This window comes from Silene latifolia, chromosome 10 (assembly GCF_048544455.1).
Source record: "Silene latifolia isolate original U9 population chromosome 10, ASM4854445v1, whole genome shotgun sequence".
In the NCBI taxonomy this organism is placed as follows: Eukaryota; Viridiplantae; Streptophyta; class Magnoliopsida; order Caryophyllales; family Caryophyllaceae; genus Silene; species Silene latifolia.
In genome coordinates, this window is record NC_133535.1 from 124,223,890 (window position 1) to 124,237,625 (window position 13,736).

General features: G+C 37.4%; 1 protein-coding gene across 1 annotated transcript; it reads right to left on the minus strand.

The window, feature by feature from the left end:
• Positions 1 to 8,874: 8,874 nt before the first annotated feature.
• LOC141605897 (CDPK-related kinase 1-like) lies at positions 8,875 to 13,202 on the minus strand. Its single transcript, XM_074424826.1, has 6 exons — positions 11,230 to 13,202; positions 10,588 to 10,696; positions 10,252 to 10,330; positions 9,816 to 10,112; positions 9,257 to 9,369; positions 8,875 to 9,003 (listed from the first exon to the last, which is right to left on the minus strand). The coding sequence occupies exons 1-6, from the start codon at positions 11,250 to 11,252 to the stop codon at positions 8,878 to 8,880; spliced, it is 747 nt and encodes a 248-aa protein (XP_074280927.1). The 5' UTR covers positions 11,253 to 13,202; the 3' UTR covers positions 8,875 to 8,877.
• Between the last annotated feature and the right edge of the window lie 534 nt (positions 13,203 to 13,736).

Genomic DNA, 13,736 nt, shown 5'->3' on the forward strand with positions numbered 1-13,736 from the left:
AAAAGTGTGAGAACGGTCTCAAGGAACTAGGTTCCCTGAGACAAAAGGACAAAATAAACAGAAACAATCTAAACCATTGTTGCCTCCCCCGCAACGGCGCCAAATTTGATAGGGCTAAAGTCGTATCACCTTAGTCAAAATAAATCTATCTCAGTTACTAACAAATAGCTAGCGGTAAGACAGGTATCGAATCCACAGGGAGGCAGTAATAATCAGTTTGCTAATATTTAGATCGTCTGAAGGTAACCGTTTTCTTGGGGGTTTTGGTTTGTTTGTTATCTAATCAACTAATAACGAGTAATTAAAGGGGTTTATAACAATAATATAAAGAGTCTAGGATTTCCGGTTCACTAGGTCAATTATATGGGGTCTCATAATCAATTGCTAGGTCTATCAAGTTATCTAAGGTCACAATATTGATTAATTCTGTTTATGTCCTTTAGATCGATTCTAACATGCAATCGCTATAATTAGATACAATCTATTTGATTATCGCAGCCTATATTAATTCTAACCCTGTCGGTGAAAGGACTAATTCGCTACACTAATTAACAACTCAAACCTAAGTTAATTAACTAGAAGAAGAACAATAATCAAATGATAACTTTTACGATATTACTAGCAATCAATTAATAATCCCCTTTCTAATTTACATAGATCACCTTCATCCTAGATAAGGAATTTAGCTACTCATAACTAATGTAACAATAGCAATCATGATAATTGAAGACATAATTAACAATATGAAATAAAAACAATTAATTAAGAGCATAAACTGGAATGAATAATTATTGAGGAATCATTAATATCGTAGCAACAAGGAAAGATTAAGAACTGGAATTCTAAGCTAGAGAGTTTTCAGCCGTTCTAAGCAAAATAAAGCGTACCCTAATAATAACATACGAGTTTAGAATTTATAATACAAAATAACTGTTTTAGGAAAATCCGGAAATAAATCTGCCAGAGAGGTTCCTCGATCGAGCCTAGCAGGACTCGATCGAGGACGATTACTCGATCGAGCCTCAGGGGACTCGATCGGGGAACCAACTTCACAGGTTGATTTCTTCTTTCCTTCACTTCTAGCCTTCAAGCTACCTCGTTCCTCGTGCCATACTCCGTGTATTCCACTATGCCATATCCGCTATGCTCATCTTAGCTCGATTATCCTCGTAATGCATCATTTCTGCATTAAAACATAAAATAGCGGCAGTATCGACTATTCACTATAAAAGGGCATATAAAAGACATAAAGGCACGAAAACGGTACATAAAATGGTATGAAAGGAGTTATAAAAGTATATATAAAAGTGGTGTATCATGTACCTCATTTTTTTTCTAATGCATTTTGTTATACACTGCTGAAATTGACCATGAAAAAATTGATAAAAACTGATAGGTTAAATTCAAAAAAACTGGCAGAAATTGACAGGAAAATTTGATAAAATTTGACAGAACTTCACAACACACAACAACCAATCTTCTTTTGCATATCTCTGATCAGCAACATCAGCAACACCAACAGTAACACCAACAGACAGAAATTGACAGCAAGAATGAGTTGAACAAAGGGTCTTCAAATTACTTAAGAAAAGAAGAAAATGTCTTACGAACATAAGAAAAATTGTCTTACAAACATAAGTTAAAGAAAATTAAAGACTTGACATAATTGTTCATCAAAATACAACACATTACTAATCCTCAAAACCTAGCTTTCTCCTTGGATTTCCAGTAGGTGGAGCATTAGATGGAGCATTGTTGACACTAGCCTGACTCTCTTGAAAAGGTTGTGGCTGACTAATTGAAGGGCCAAATAGTCCTTTCACCACTGTAGCATCATGTGCCTTCTTGGCCTTCCTTCTTGCAACCCCTCTCTCACCTTAGCACTCCAAGCTGATTTACTCTTTCCCCTTGTGACTACCACCTTCTCCTTCACTGTTATCATAGGAGGATTCTTACAAGTCTTCATGTTATGGCCATTCATTCCACATTTGCTACAGGTCTTAGTCTGCTTCAGTCTCTTGGTTTGTCCACTGCTCCCCTCCCCTGCTTCTCTTCTCCTCTTTTTCAGTTTAGGCCTTCCAGGTAGCTTCTTATATGGTGGTGGTGCAGGGGGTGTGAGGTCAACTTTCTCCCAGTCTTCATAACCAGGCATGGCTGCTATAGGGTGCTGAAAGGCTTTGAGATATTTATCTTTGGTATAAAACTCATCAACATAGTCAAGCACCTCGTCTTTTTGCTCTCTTATGCAAAAATTTGCATGTGGACATGGAATGCCAGTTAGCTGCCAACTCTTACAACTACATGTTTTTAAAGCCAGGTTCACAGCCTTCTACTTCCCTTTATGATCAACCTCAAACTCACCACTGAAAGAGGGAATAGAGAAGCAGAATCTTGTTTCATTTTCCACCCACTTCAAATACTTTATCACAAATGGCATCAATCTATCCACATAGCTTTGAATTCCCATCCTTTTCTCATAATGTCTCTTCATGACATATCTTCTTATCCATTCCATTAGACTGATGATAGGCTTATCTCTTGCGGGTTTTAAGACTGTATTGAAGGACTCACACATGTTATTCAACAACAGATTGGACTTGCTGGTTGTTGGGAATGCATGTCTTGACCAGTGCTTGGGTGGTATTGCATTCAGGTATGTATATGCATCAACATTCAGGAACTTGATTCCAGCCAACTCCCTTTTAAACTCAACCTCTGAAGTAGTTCTTGCTGCCCTTCAGAATGACTCCTTGAACAATCCACCAGGCCACTGAAGCTTAAACTTAGCCCATATATGCCTCACACAAAATCTAATTTCAGCCTTTGGAGTGACCTTATTCAAAGCCTCCAATAAACCCTGTTCACCCCATAAAATATATCAGTTTAAATGTTAAAGTGTATCAGTTCCTAGTATAACATGAAAAGGTATAGGATATATAAGAATGAGGGACATACCTTTTGCATGTCTGACATAATAGTCAGTCCTCCACCATCAACTTTCACCAGATCTTCCATGAGTAGGGTCAAAAACCAAGTCCAGCTTTGATTATTTTCTACCTCTACCACAGCCCATGCCACAGGATATATGTTATTGTTAGCATCCATACTCACAGCAACTAAAATCATTCCTGGGTATGAGCCCTTAAGATGGCAACCATCAACCCCAATCACAGGCCTACAACCAACCAATAATCCAACTTTGCAAGCCTTAAAGCACACATACATCCTCTGAAAAATGGGGGTGGATTTTCCACATTATCCACAACAATAATAACTGTGGAACCTAGATTATAGGTCCTCAATGCATTAGCATATTCCCACACCCTACCATATTCTTCAGCACCATCACCATTTATCATCAATCTGGCCCTAGCCCTAGTTAACCAAGCCTGGTGATAAATGATTTTGACCCCCAAAGTTCATGTAACATTTTTCACAAACTTATCCAATTCCCAACCAGGGTTTTCCCTCCACTCCTCAAGGTACTTCTCAGCCAAATACTCAGAAGAAACCTTACTATTGACACCTTTAAATGAGCATTTGTGAGTCAGATTCATTGACCTAATCACAATGAACTCCCTATTATTTGTTCCAGTGGCATAAAACCTAAATGGACATAAATACTTTTTACAAACACACCTAATCTTACTTCTGACCGTGTCCCATGGGCATTTGCACTTGTATTTGCAATCAGCTGTCACCTTTGCTCCACCATTATGTAAAAAATAGTACTCATACTTGTTCCCAATAGCATGTGCTCTCAGAGCTTGCCTGAGTATATCAGCAGAAGAGAGCTTCAATCCAACCTCTAAATGCACATTTTTCTTGAAATTAGTGTTAGGGTTAAAGACTCTACCACCATCTCCCTCATCATCTGAACCCTCAAGACTTTTCAAATCATCAGACAACTCCAAATCTTCTTCTAATTCCTCTAGAAAGTCAGCATTGCTCTTGTTGTTTCCTTCCTCCTCTTCTCTGCTTTCAAACAGATCTTCAGCTACAAAATCTTCCTCATCAGCCATAAAATCTGAATCTGCTAGGTCAGACTCCTCATCACTTTCTTCACTTGAGGAATCAACCTCTTCTTCCTCTACCAACACCTTCTTTCTAGTAGCCTTTTTATTTGAAACCTTGCCTTGTTTCTTGCCAACAACTTGATTCTTACCCTTATTTTTAACAGCCACCTGCTTTTTACCACTGACCTGCTTCTTACCCTTCTTATTCACTTGCTTCTTACCCTTCTCACCACAACCATATCTACCCACCTCCAGCTCCACCAACCTCAGGCTGCTCAACACCAGCTCCACCAACCTCAGGATGCTCAACACCAACTCCACCAACCTCACGCTCCTCAACAGCAGATCCACCAAGCTCGGGTTACTCAATAAAATATCCACCAACCTCAGGCTGCTCAACACCAGATCCACCAAGCTCAGGTCTCCTAAATGGGATATTTTGAAGGCTTTTGGTGAATAACTTGTAATGCTGGTATGTCAAGGGGGTGATCACTTCAGTTTCATTAAAAGCAGTGGGCCTTTGCTGCCTTGGACTCTTTCTTATTGGGATGGGATTGGGCTTTACTGTAGAGGATAGCTTTTTTAAAGGCCCAAGTTTTGATGAAGTGGAAGTGGGATAATGTTTTGATGAAGTGACAGTGGGATTGGTGTTGGGAAAGAGGGTAGTTGCAAAAGGCATAACCCTTAAAGTGACAAAGCAATCCAACTTGTTATCCTTATCCCTGGACTTTAACAAAGCATGCATATCACTGTCACCCAATATAATGTTCCTCCCAATGGTCATAGACATCCCATGTCTTTTATACCATATAAAGATGCTCACATCATCCCCAACCACTTTTTTGCTTCATTTACTAACATACAATAAGTCAATTTATTGCTCGGAATATCAGTCATCAATATAAGATTCCCCCCAATATATTCACTTATCCCATTATGTTTCTCAAACCGTCCACCAACATGAAGCCTGACATCTACATTAAAAGGAGGTGCCTTCCTACAAAGTACACATACAAGAGTGACTCAAACACAAATAAACCTAAAAAGTACAAAATTTATTGATTATTAAACAAAGTGCAGATATGAAGTTCCTAGAAAGAAGGATTATAGAATAACCTTATTTAGGAAATCAAAAAGCTTTAAGAATATAAAAATAAGACAGAGAAGCAATCTAATACACAATGTGAATAAACAATGAGGTTTTCAGAATCCCCAGTATAAACAATGAAATTAAACAAAGGTGAATCCAACAGACATTACAATTAAAAATGATAAACTGCAAACCCTAAATAATCCGTAATAATCTGGAATTTGGGGAAGAATATAACAACGTACCTGAGATTGGAACACATTTGCTTCTTTTGATTTTATGTAAACCCTAAATAATCTGGGATTTAGCTCATTTGGGGAAGAAATGTAGATGATTTTCCTGATTTTGATTGGGAGCAAATGTGGAATTTTAAACGGTTTTGTTTTTGATTAGGTTAAAAGGGGGATAAACTTTGGGTAATAGGATGACATGAGTGAGGGAGTGTAAATAAGGGTGTTATGGTCTTTTCACGCGCAAATAGGAGTTTCGTCCTCATTGGGTAGTTAGCATTAAACCGAACCAACAATTTTGGTAACAGTTTTTAAAAAAAAAATTATGTTGGTTGCAGTTGGTAAGAAATGAGTTACTTGTGGTAGCAGTTATCAAAAAACTCTTTTAATTATAAACAGGTCAAAGAACATGGTTTAAAATAAGTGTTAAGCCCAATGTAAGCAATAAACCCAGAAAGGGTAATACGAATCAACCGACTTAATTAACAGGTACAGCTGTACAGTAATTGTCAAAACAAAGAGCGCGCTTCTTTCCTCCCACTCCCGCCTTATTATTACCGTTTAACCCTAATAACCGACTTCAATTCAATCTCAAATTCAACTATAATATACAGACAGACTTGCTTCCCTCCATCAATCTACAATTACAATTACTGTTCATCACAATTTCACTACCAATTTCAACACAAACAAAAAAAACAACAACTAAAAAGATCAAAGATGGTTTTCAAAGCGATCAAGGAGAAGAAGGGTTTCAAGGAGCGGAAATCGACGGTGTTTAAGAAAGATAAAGAGCTTTCTATCCTTTGTGATACTAATTTACTTCTCATCTTCTACGAGGCTGATCAACCTAACGTCCCTCAATTCTGGTGTTCTAAACCCGATGCCCCCAACGAATTAATTACTAGGTATTATGGTGAGAAAAAGACAGAATTGAATCATCATCATAATAAGGTTAAAAGGGGTTATAATAACGAGTTTATTAAGGATTTGGGTATCGAGGATTTGAAGAAATTAGCGGGGATTTTGGAGGGAAAGATCCAGAATGTGAATGACAGGATTAATTTCACCAAGGAGGCTGCTGTCATGGCTTCCCAAAATTACTATAACGGTAACTCAAGTTACTGAGTCTTTGAATTTTGGTAATTTTGGGTATGAGGGGAGGGTCGAAGATGTGGGCGAAACGGTTAATCAAACCGAGGCTTCTGAGTATGATGGGATGTGGGATAGTCTATTATATGATGAAAGTTTGAATCTTGATGATGTGGTTGTTAATTCTGGTAATCAAATAGAGGCTGAGGGGTATAACGGTCAAATCGATCGTATGATGTTGGAGATGGGATTACAGCACTTAGATGATTCTCATCATATGCCCTTGATTGATTATGATGATTGTTTCAATCTTGATGATGTTGACACTGCTCAACTCCAAGTAGTTAATTCCGGTAATGTAGCCGATTGTCACAGTTTGTTGGATTTTCATGTCGACGATGATCTTCATAAGCTCTTGATTCAATTCGACGTTGACGATTTTAGCCTTGATGATTTGGAATTTTAGGGTTTAATGATGATATAGATGACTGTTGCTTACAGTTGTATTGATTTGATTAATTAGTCAGATTTTGTATTCTTCTTTAGTCTAAACTCAATTTAGTTTAGATATGATATGATTCTTTATTGTATTGATTTGAAAATTACGATTAATGTAATCCTTCTTCCTCATTGTTTGTAACCTTTCGATGTTGCTTTCTTTCATTGTGGATAGAGTATAAGTATAGATTTGTTTTTTCTTTTTTTTTTTATTCTTTCATTCATTTGAAAACTCAAACTGTTCCTTGAATTGGCTTTGCCTTTCGATTTTTTTATCAAGATATCGAGTTGTTTTTCTTTTTGAATGGTAGCGGTAACCCAGGAAAACAAACAAGTTTTTTTTCTGACCATTACTTATTCTGTGTAGATAGAGTATAAGTATAGTAGTAATATATTCGGGTCTAGTAATAGCAGAACCGCTTAGTAACTTTCCCGATTAAACTAGTTGAGAAAGGTCCATGAGCTTTTGAATTGCTGAGGCGTTTTAATAAAATTTGATCAAACAAATCTCAGTATTCTAAGTGTCTTCTGTCACCTGTACAGTTCTGATCGATAATCATCTCCACAAACAGTTGACAGGTTGACAGAGGTACTTATATGAGGAAAATAAAGAAACCCAGAAACAAATAACAAACTGAGACGGATATATAGGCAAAGATTGTTCATTATAACATCTGAACTCATTGTGTGTCATTATACAATGGTTAATAATGAAGTAACCTTCGCGGCATAGCTTCCATGGAGAAAATCTTCCATCTTAAGCAAAGATGGTACAAACGTGCGGAATCTGATGATAGCGTAGTTAGAAATTCTGACCATATTTACTGGTGTCACTTGTCAAGCTTAAGTAGCTCACGCCTTCTGAAATGTACGAGAAGAGACGCCGTGTAAGAGTCTTACAAATCCGAGAAAACTGAGCTTCCCATCTGAATGTCGAATTCAATCTTGAAGAACCACGTGGACGGGCACTGCTGGGCTGAGTCCAAGTTCCTGGTGGGAGCCTTGGGTTAGTGTTAGAATTCATTTTAATGGCAAATGGCAACCATTGAGGTTCTATTACAAGAAATGTGATATCAGTGATGAGAAATATAATGCCCCAATGCTTTCAGGACTCCTGCATCCCGCCTAAGAAGGGGTAGGGGGTTAAATGTATCATACATACACTTACCCTATGACCCTCTGTTAAGTGTTATAACAACACAGAGACGACGTCTGATGTAAGTCCCACATTGTAGGCACCACCACAAGAGAAAAGCAAAGTGACTGAAAAGATTCTTTCAGCTACTGATGGTCTGATGTAAGCTCAAGGTTATTTTTTAATGCCAACACTGTCAAAGACTTGGGAAAAACAACCAAAAATTGAAGATTACCGAAGCAAACTCTTCAATCAGTATTAGTCTGTTTCCATCCTTCTCAAACAGCTCGTAAGCACGTCGTGCATGTTGCTCCCACGTATCCATTGCTTCTAACTGATGCACACTAATCGCTGCCGCACAAAATTCTTCGAAATCTATTTCCCTATACTGAAGTGAGCTAACCTGCATCACATATAGGCCTACATTACACTAAATATTTGGAGGATAACAGTTCAAGAAGACTTGGTGGAACTTACGGGGTAAGACACACATGCACGGGCATATGCATGTTGTAGCATCCGAGGTTCTCAGGGACCGTAAAAACTAAACTTTTTTTAGGTCGCCTCCTATTATAGTTATACGGCGTACAACGACCCCTAGATAGCCATTTAATCATATTCCTCACTGAATGATAACAATAAATGTGGTGCATAAGCGACTATAAAGGCAGTTGTAAGCTGTAAGACGGTCTCATTCGAAAATTTGTGGAACTTTGTGTGTTACATTAGCAATTTTCAAGATAAAAACAATAAAAAAAACCCAAAAAAAAAGCTTTAAGTCTTGTATAACAATACAGTTTTTTTTAACCACCCCTTTTAGAAAAAAAAAATATATGCCATTGTTAACAGGGTAAAAGATGTATGGAAAAAAATATATACCATGTTGACATATTCAATAACCTTAGAGTCCTTTATAGCCTCGATAGCATTCCTTACCACTGCCTATAGAATCAAGCAACCAAGCATTAGAATGGGTTCCATAAAAACGAAGAGCAAGACCCCAACCAAAATCAGAACTTACTATCTTAAAATTCTGCAGTGATATGTAACCATTTTTGCTAGGAGACAGCAACTGGAATTGCTTCTTAAGATACGTTAGTTGTGGTACTGTTAATGTCTTTTCAAGGGCCTGTCAACGAAGTGTTATTACTCGACTCAATTTACACTAATACAATCAGTAGAAAGTTTTGCATACCCCTAGAGCTACTTTACGTAGAGAAGATGAACATATATAAGCTCTTACAAGCCTGTACACTATCATATCTTGTGGGATCTTGATGTCTAGAAAACCAGAAAGCCATGGATGACCTACACAAATATAATGCAGAATGATACTCAGACTACTCAATTTCAAAAATAAAAAGTACAGCGGCTTATCGCAAAATATGATTTAAACAACATAAGACCTATGTCACTCGGGCTCGGGTGTGGAATACAGTACGCATCCAAGTGTTGGACTCTCGTTCGTCAATGAACCTTCCCTTAAAAAGGACAGCGGTGGGGGAATGTAGTTGAAAATCTGAAATATATTTTTGTTCTCCAAGTGAAATGGGGAGATGTTCGAGAACTAAGTCTTATAATCATTAAATAATATCGTATAAAATGTTGCTGCATATGTGTCTTAACCTCTGCTTTGAAAACGTGTCTCTCTTTTCGGATTTTTGAGAAATTCCAGAGTGGAGAAGTGAAGAGAGTCGAAGTAACATAGCATAAGACAACATAATGAAAAAAATAATAATATATTTCGCACTTACTGAGTGCCTGAGCAGCCATTAATCTCTTGCGGTAATCTTTGTTTAGCAATCTCTTGACAAAGTCTTTTGCCTCTGGTGATAATGATGGCCAAGGGGCTTCATCAAAAGTGGGGTCCGCCTTTAAAATAGCCCGGAATATCCCAAACTCTGTGCGGGCCCAGAAGGGTCGGCTTCCACATAGAAGAATATAAGCAATCACCCCAATGCTCCACATGTCTGCCTCAGTTCCATAAGACCTGTGGAGGACTTCAGGAGCCACGTAATATGCACTTCCTACCATAACATTTAATCTCTCATCTGCAGAAAACACGGAGATGACGTAACGATTATAAGCCCATTCAACCGATAAGAAGTGTCAAGTTTGAGCTGGCCAATGCTTTTAAATACTCTGTAGTTTCCAAATGCGTTGTGCAGGACTTCAAGGTAGTGAACATACCTGACTTGACATAGTCGGACAGCCCAAAGTCAATGGCTTTTAAAGGGGAATGATCATCGTTGGACGTAAATAGAAAGTTCTGCAGTGAAGGATTCATGAATCAGGATCAAGGAAGAAAATCAAAAATCTATACATGAGTTATGACTGTTAGATAATAGATACAAGAGTAAACAAGGGAAGAAAGACAAAATGAAAGAAATATTCATTATCATCACTGAATAACAATCCCAATGTCAAGTCAAAACAACCTCCAGACAAGGTAATCATATACATTGGAGCTATTTGGAACTGCCTAGGAAAAAGAAAACAGAGTACACCAAAGTGTGGCCCAATTACCTCTGGCTTGAGATCTCGGTGGACTACACCTTGAAGATGACAGTAGGCAACCACACTGAGAATCTGAACCATAACCGCCTTTGCGTCGTCTTCCGGATACTTCCCACCTCTGAATAACACACAGGCCAAAGTAACGAGTAATGTAAGCCTTCCATGTTCTTTAATTAATTGTGGTTGTGGCCTGTGAGTCCTTTGATTTTTCCTTTAAAATGCAATTCTCAATGCAACTATATTCTACGTCTAAGAAACTCAAATGAATTTACAAAGTTAGTAGAGAAAAGACGAGGACCCCTTCCCGTTTACCTTAAAATACATTCAGATCTAATCATAATGCAACCAACCGCTTAGTGAGTTGCCCGACTAAACTAGCTGACATTCATTGAGGCAACAATGCTGTCACAAAATTTGATCAAACAGCTTCAATATTCTAACTGTCTTCTATACGTCTTTAATCTGTAACCTAACAGTTGACAGATTAACAAAATACTTATATGAGGAAAACATGGACAGAAGCTAAAAAACCCAGAAAAGAATGTAACAAATTGAGACAGAATTAAGGCAAAGATTGTTCATTATAACATCTCTGAACTCATTGTGTGTCATCATACAATGGTTAACAACGAAGTAACCTTCACAGCATACCTTCCATGGAGAAAATCTTCCATCTTAAGCAACAATGTGGTTCAAACGTGCGGAATCTGATTATCACATACTCCGTAGTTAGAAAGTCTGCCCATATATAGTTATATACTGGTGTCACTTGTCAAGTTTAAGTAGCTCATGCCATCCAAAATGTACGAGAAGAGACGCCGTGTAAGAGTCTTACAAATCCGAGAAAACTGAGCGTAAGATGCAATCTTTGCCTAAGAGTTACAAATCCGACAATAGGGAAAGGATGTCTATGGGTGACCCATAATCAAAACTGTGTCATAATCGCATTGATTGACTATTACTCTCTCCATTGTTTTTGCCAAATCTTTGCCTAAGAAGCAATCTTTAGGAAGAGTGGCACTGCTTGTTCGAGCTTTCGAGACAGTTGGTTCACAACATAAACCCATTGTTGGCCAGAGAGCCTAAGATGCAATCTTGTCAAACCCTGAAACGGATCATAGTTAGGAAAAATCCCAACTCGACTAAGCTCAGATTGTCAATAATCCAGGATGAATGACGACTCAAAGAATGTCCCACTTAACGCTAAATGAACTCAAAGAGCAGAATGTACAACACAAACAGACAGTAAATCTAGAATGGATGGTGGCGTTGCGGTTTCAATGAAGCAGACACACTGTACATCCAGGTTATGTTTCTCAACTTTTTTGAATGGTTTCATATTGTTACTGGCTACTGAACTAAAATGCAATAACATAGAATGTGTTTTTACGACTATTCTTCTGTAAACCGCCTTACACAGGTATTTGGAGGACATCAACCCTATTATAATTCATAAACATCCATAAAACTGAAGAATTTCATAAAAGCATCTGCTCCTTTTTGCCTAACTACATCATATATCGAGGATATAACCTAATTCTCCTACCCCGATCATTTGTTTACCTTTTTTTATTTTTGGCGGCTGATATTTTTATTGAAGGTAAACAATGATTAGGACGGAGAGGAGTATAATCTAAGCACACTAAACCCATTATCCATGAAAGCGATAAAAGTCGTGAATTCAAATAAGCGAGGTAGAGAACCTGCCGGATTAAGTCGCAGCAAATCTAACAAGCGCATCCTAAAATCATACACCATACTAATTTTGTCCACAGTCCATTTCCACTGTTTCAGACAAGTGCCTTAATTCCCCTAACAATTAATCTTGCTTATAATCGTTGTAAGTTACAACGAAGAGGTGGTATGCAGTATGTACCGTCACCCACAAAAAAAAGTGTTGGATTTGGATGGTTTTTCACTCTTGTTATAAAATTTCCCTATTTACAACGGTCATCCAAACATGGTTTTTCAGTCTATGGTTCAATGAATCGGGTTTTCCGTAATACATTCTCGTCGTAGCTCGTAACCTAACCCTAATTCCTCTAACAAGCTGAAATCATAAGTAAATTTTCAGTAATTGAATGAAATCGACTTCGTATATGATAGTAACGGAGAGAAAGAGACCTGGAAATTGGGGGGAAATTGTGATTTTTGCAGTTTTAGAATTAGGCGGGAATTTGTTTCAAACAACTGGGCGAATGTTTACATTTGGGTTTGATTTTAAAATTATTTGTCGTTTTGGGTTGATTTTAAAATATTTGTTAAAATTGTGTCGAACAATGGCTCGGGTTTTCCAATCTTGAAACATGGAACAAAAGTTTCTAGTACGCATGACATCTAAAGTTAAGAAGGTCCTGTAAAGTAAAGCAAAGCATAAGAAAATTAATTTAATAATTTAATCAGTTTTATAAAAAAATAAAAATTTCACTTTATTGTTTTGAGGTTTGTATAAATCCACTTTGGTGCCTTAAACTTTAGACTATTTTCCACTTTAGTGACCTACATAATATTTTCAGGGGGTGTTTAGTTGGCATCATTGGAATGGATTGAAATGGATTTGATCGATTCCAATGTTTGATTGGAGGATTTTGGAATGGATTCTAAATCCATTATAACCCGTTGGAATCTCATACCCACTCCTCCCCATGGATTCAAACTTCATACCTTTATGTTTATTATTTCTCTCTCTGCAACACTATTTATGTGGCCCCCTTTCTCCACTAACCCATTTTGTTACCATTTTATCTCACAAAACATTCACCATAAGTGGTAACCCGTCACAATGGAGACCAATTGTAGTTTAATATCCAATTTTGGACTTGACTTTACTGAAAATATAATTAATTAAGATAAAAATTGACTGTTACATGTTTTAGTTCACCAAAAATAAAGTCGAAACCTCAAGGCACAAAAGTCAAAATTTAATTTTCCTTTTTAATTCAAGCTTCAAAGGGCCAACCAATTTAAACAAACTTTGCACTAACCAAGGACAACCCCCAAAGGAGGATATCTGGAATATCATTATGTGGCAGTGGAATAATACTCTGATTAACAGTATCGTTATCCACTAAATTGGATAACTTACAAACATCCCATTATATATGATTGATATTACTTTGCGTAAAACTAAATTGTAGAGTATTAAATACATATTTCGT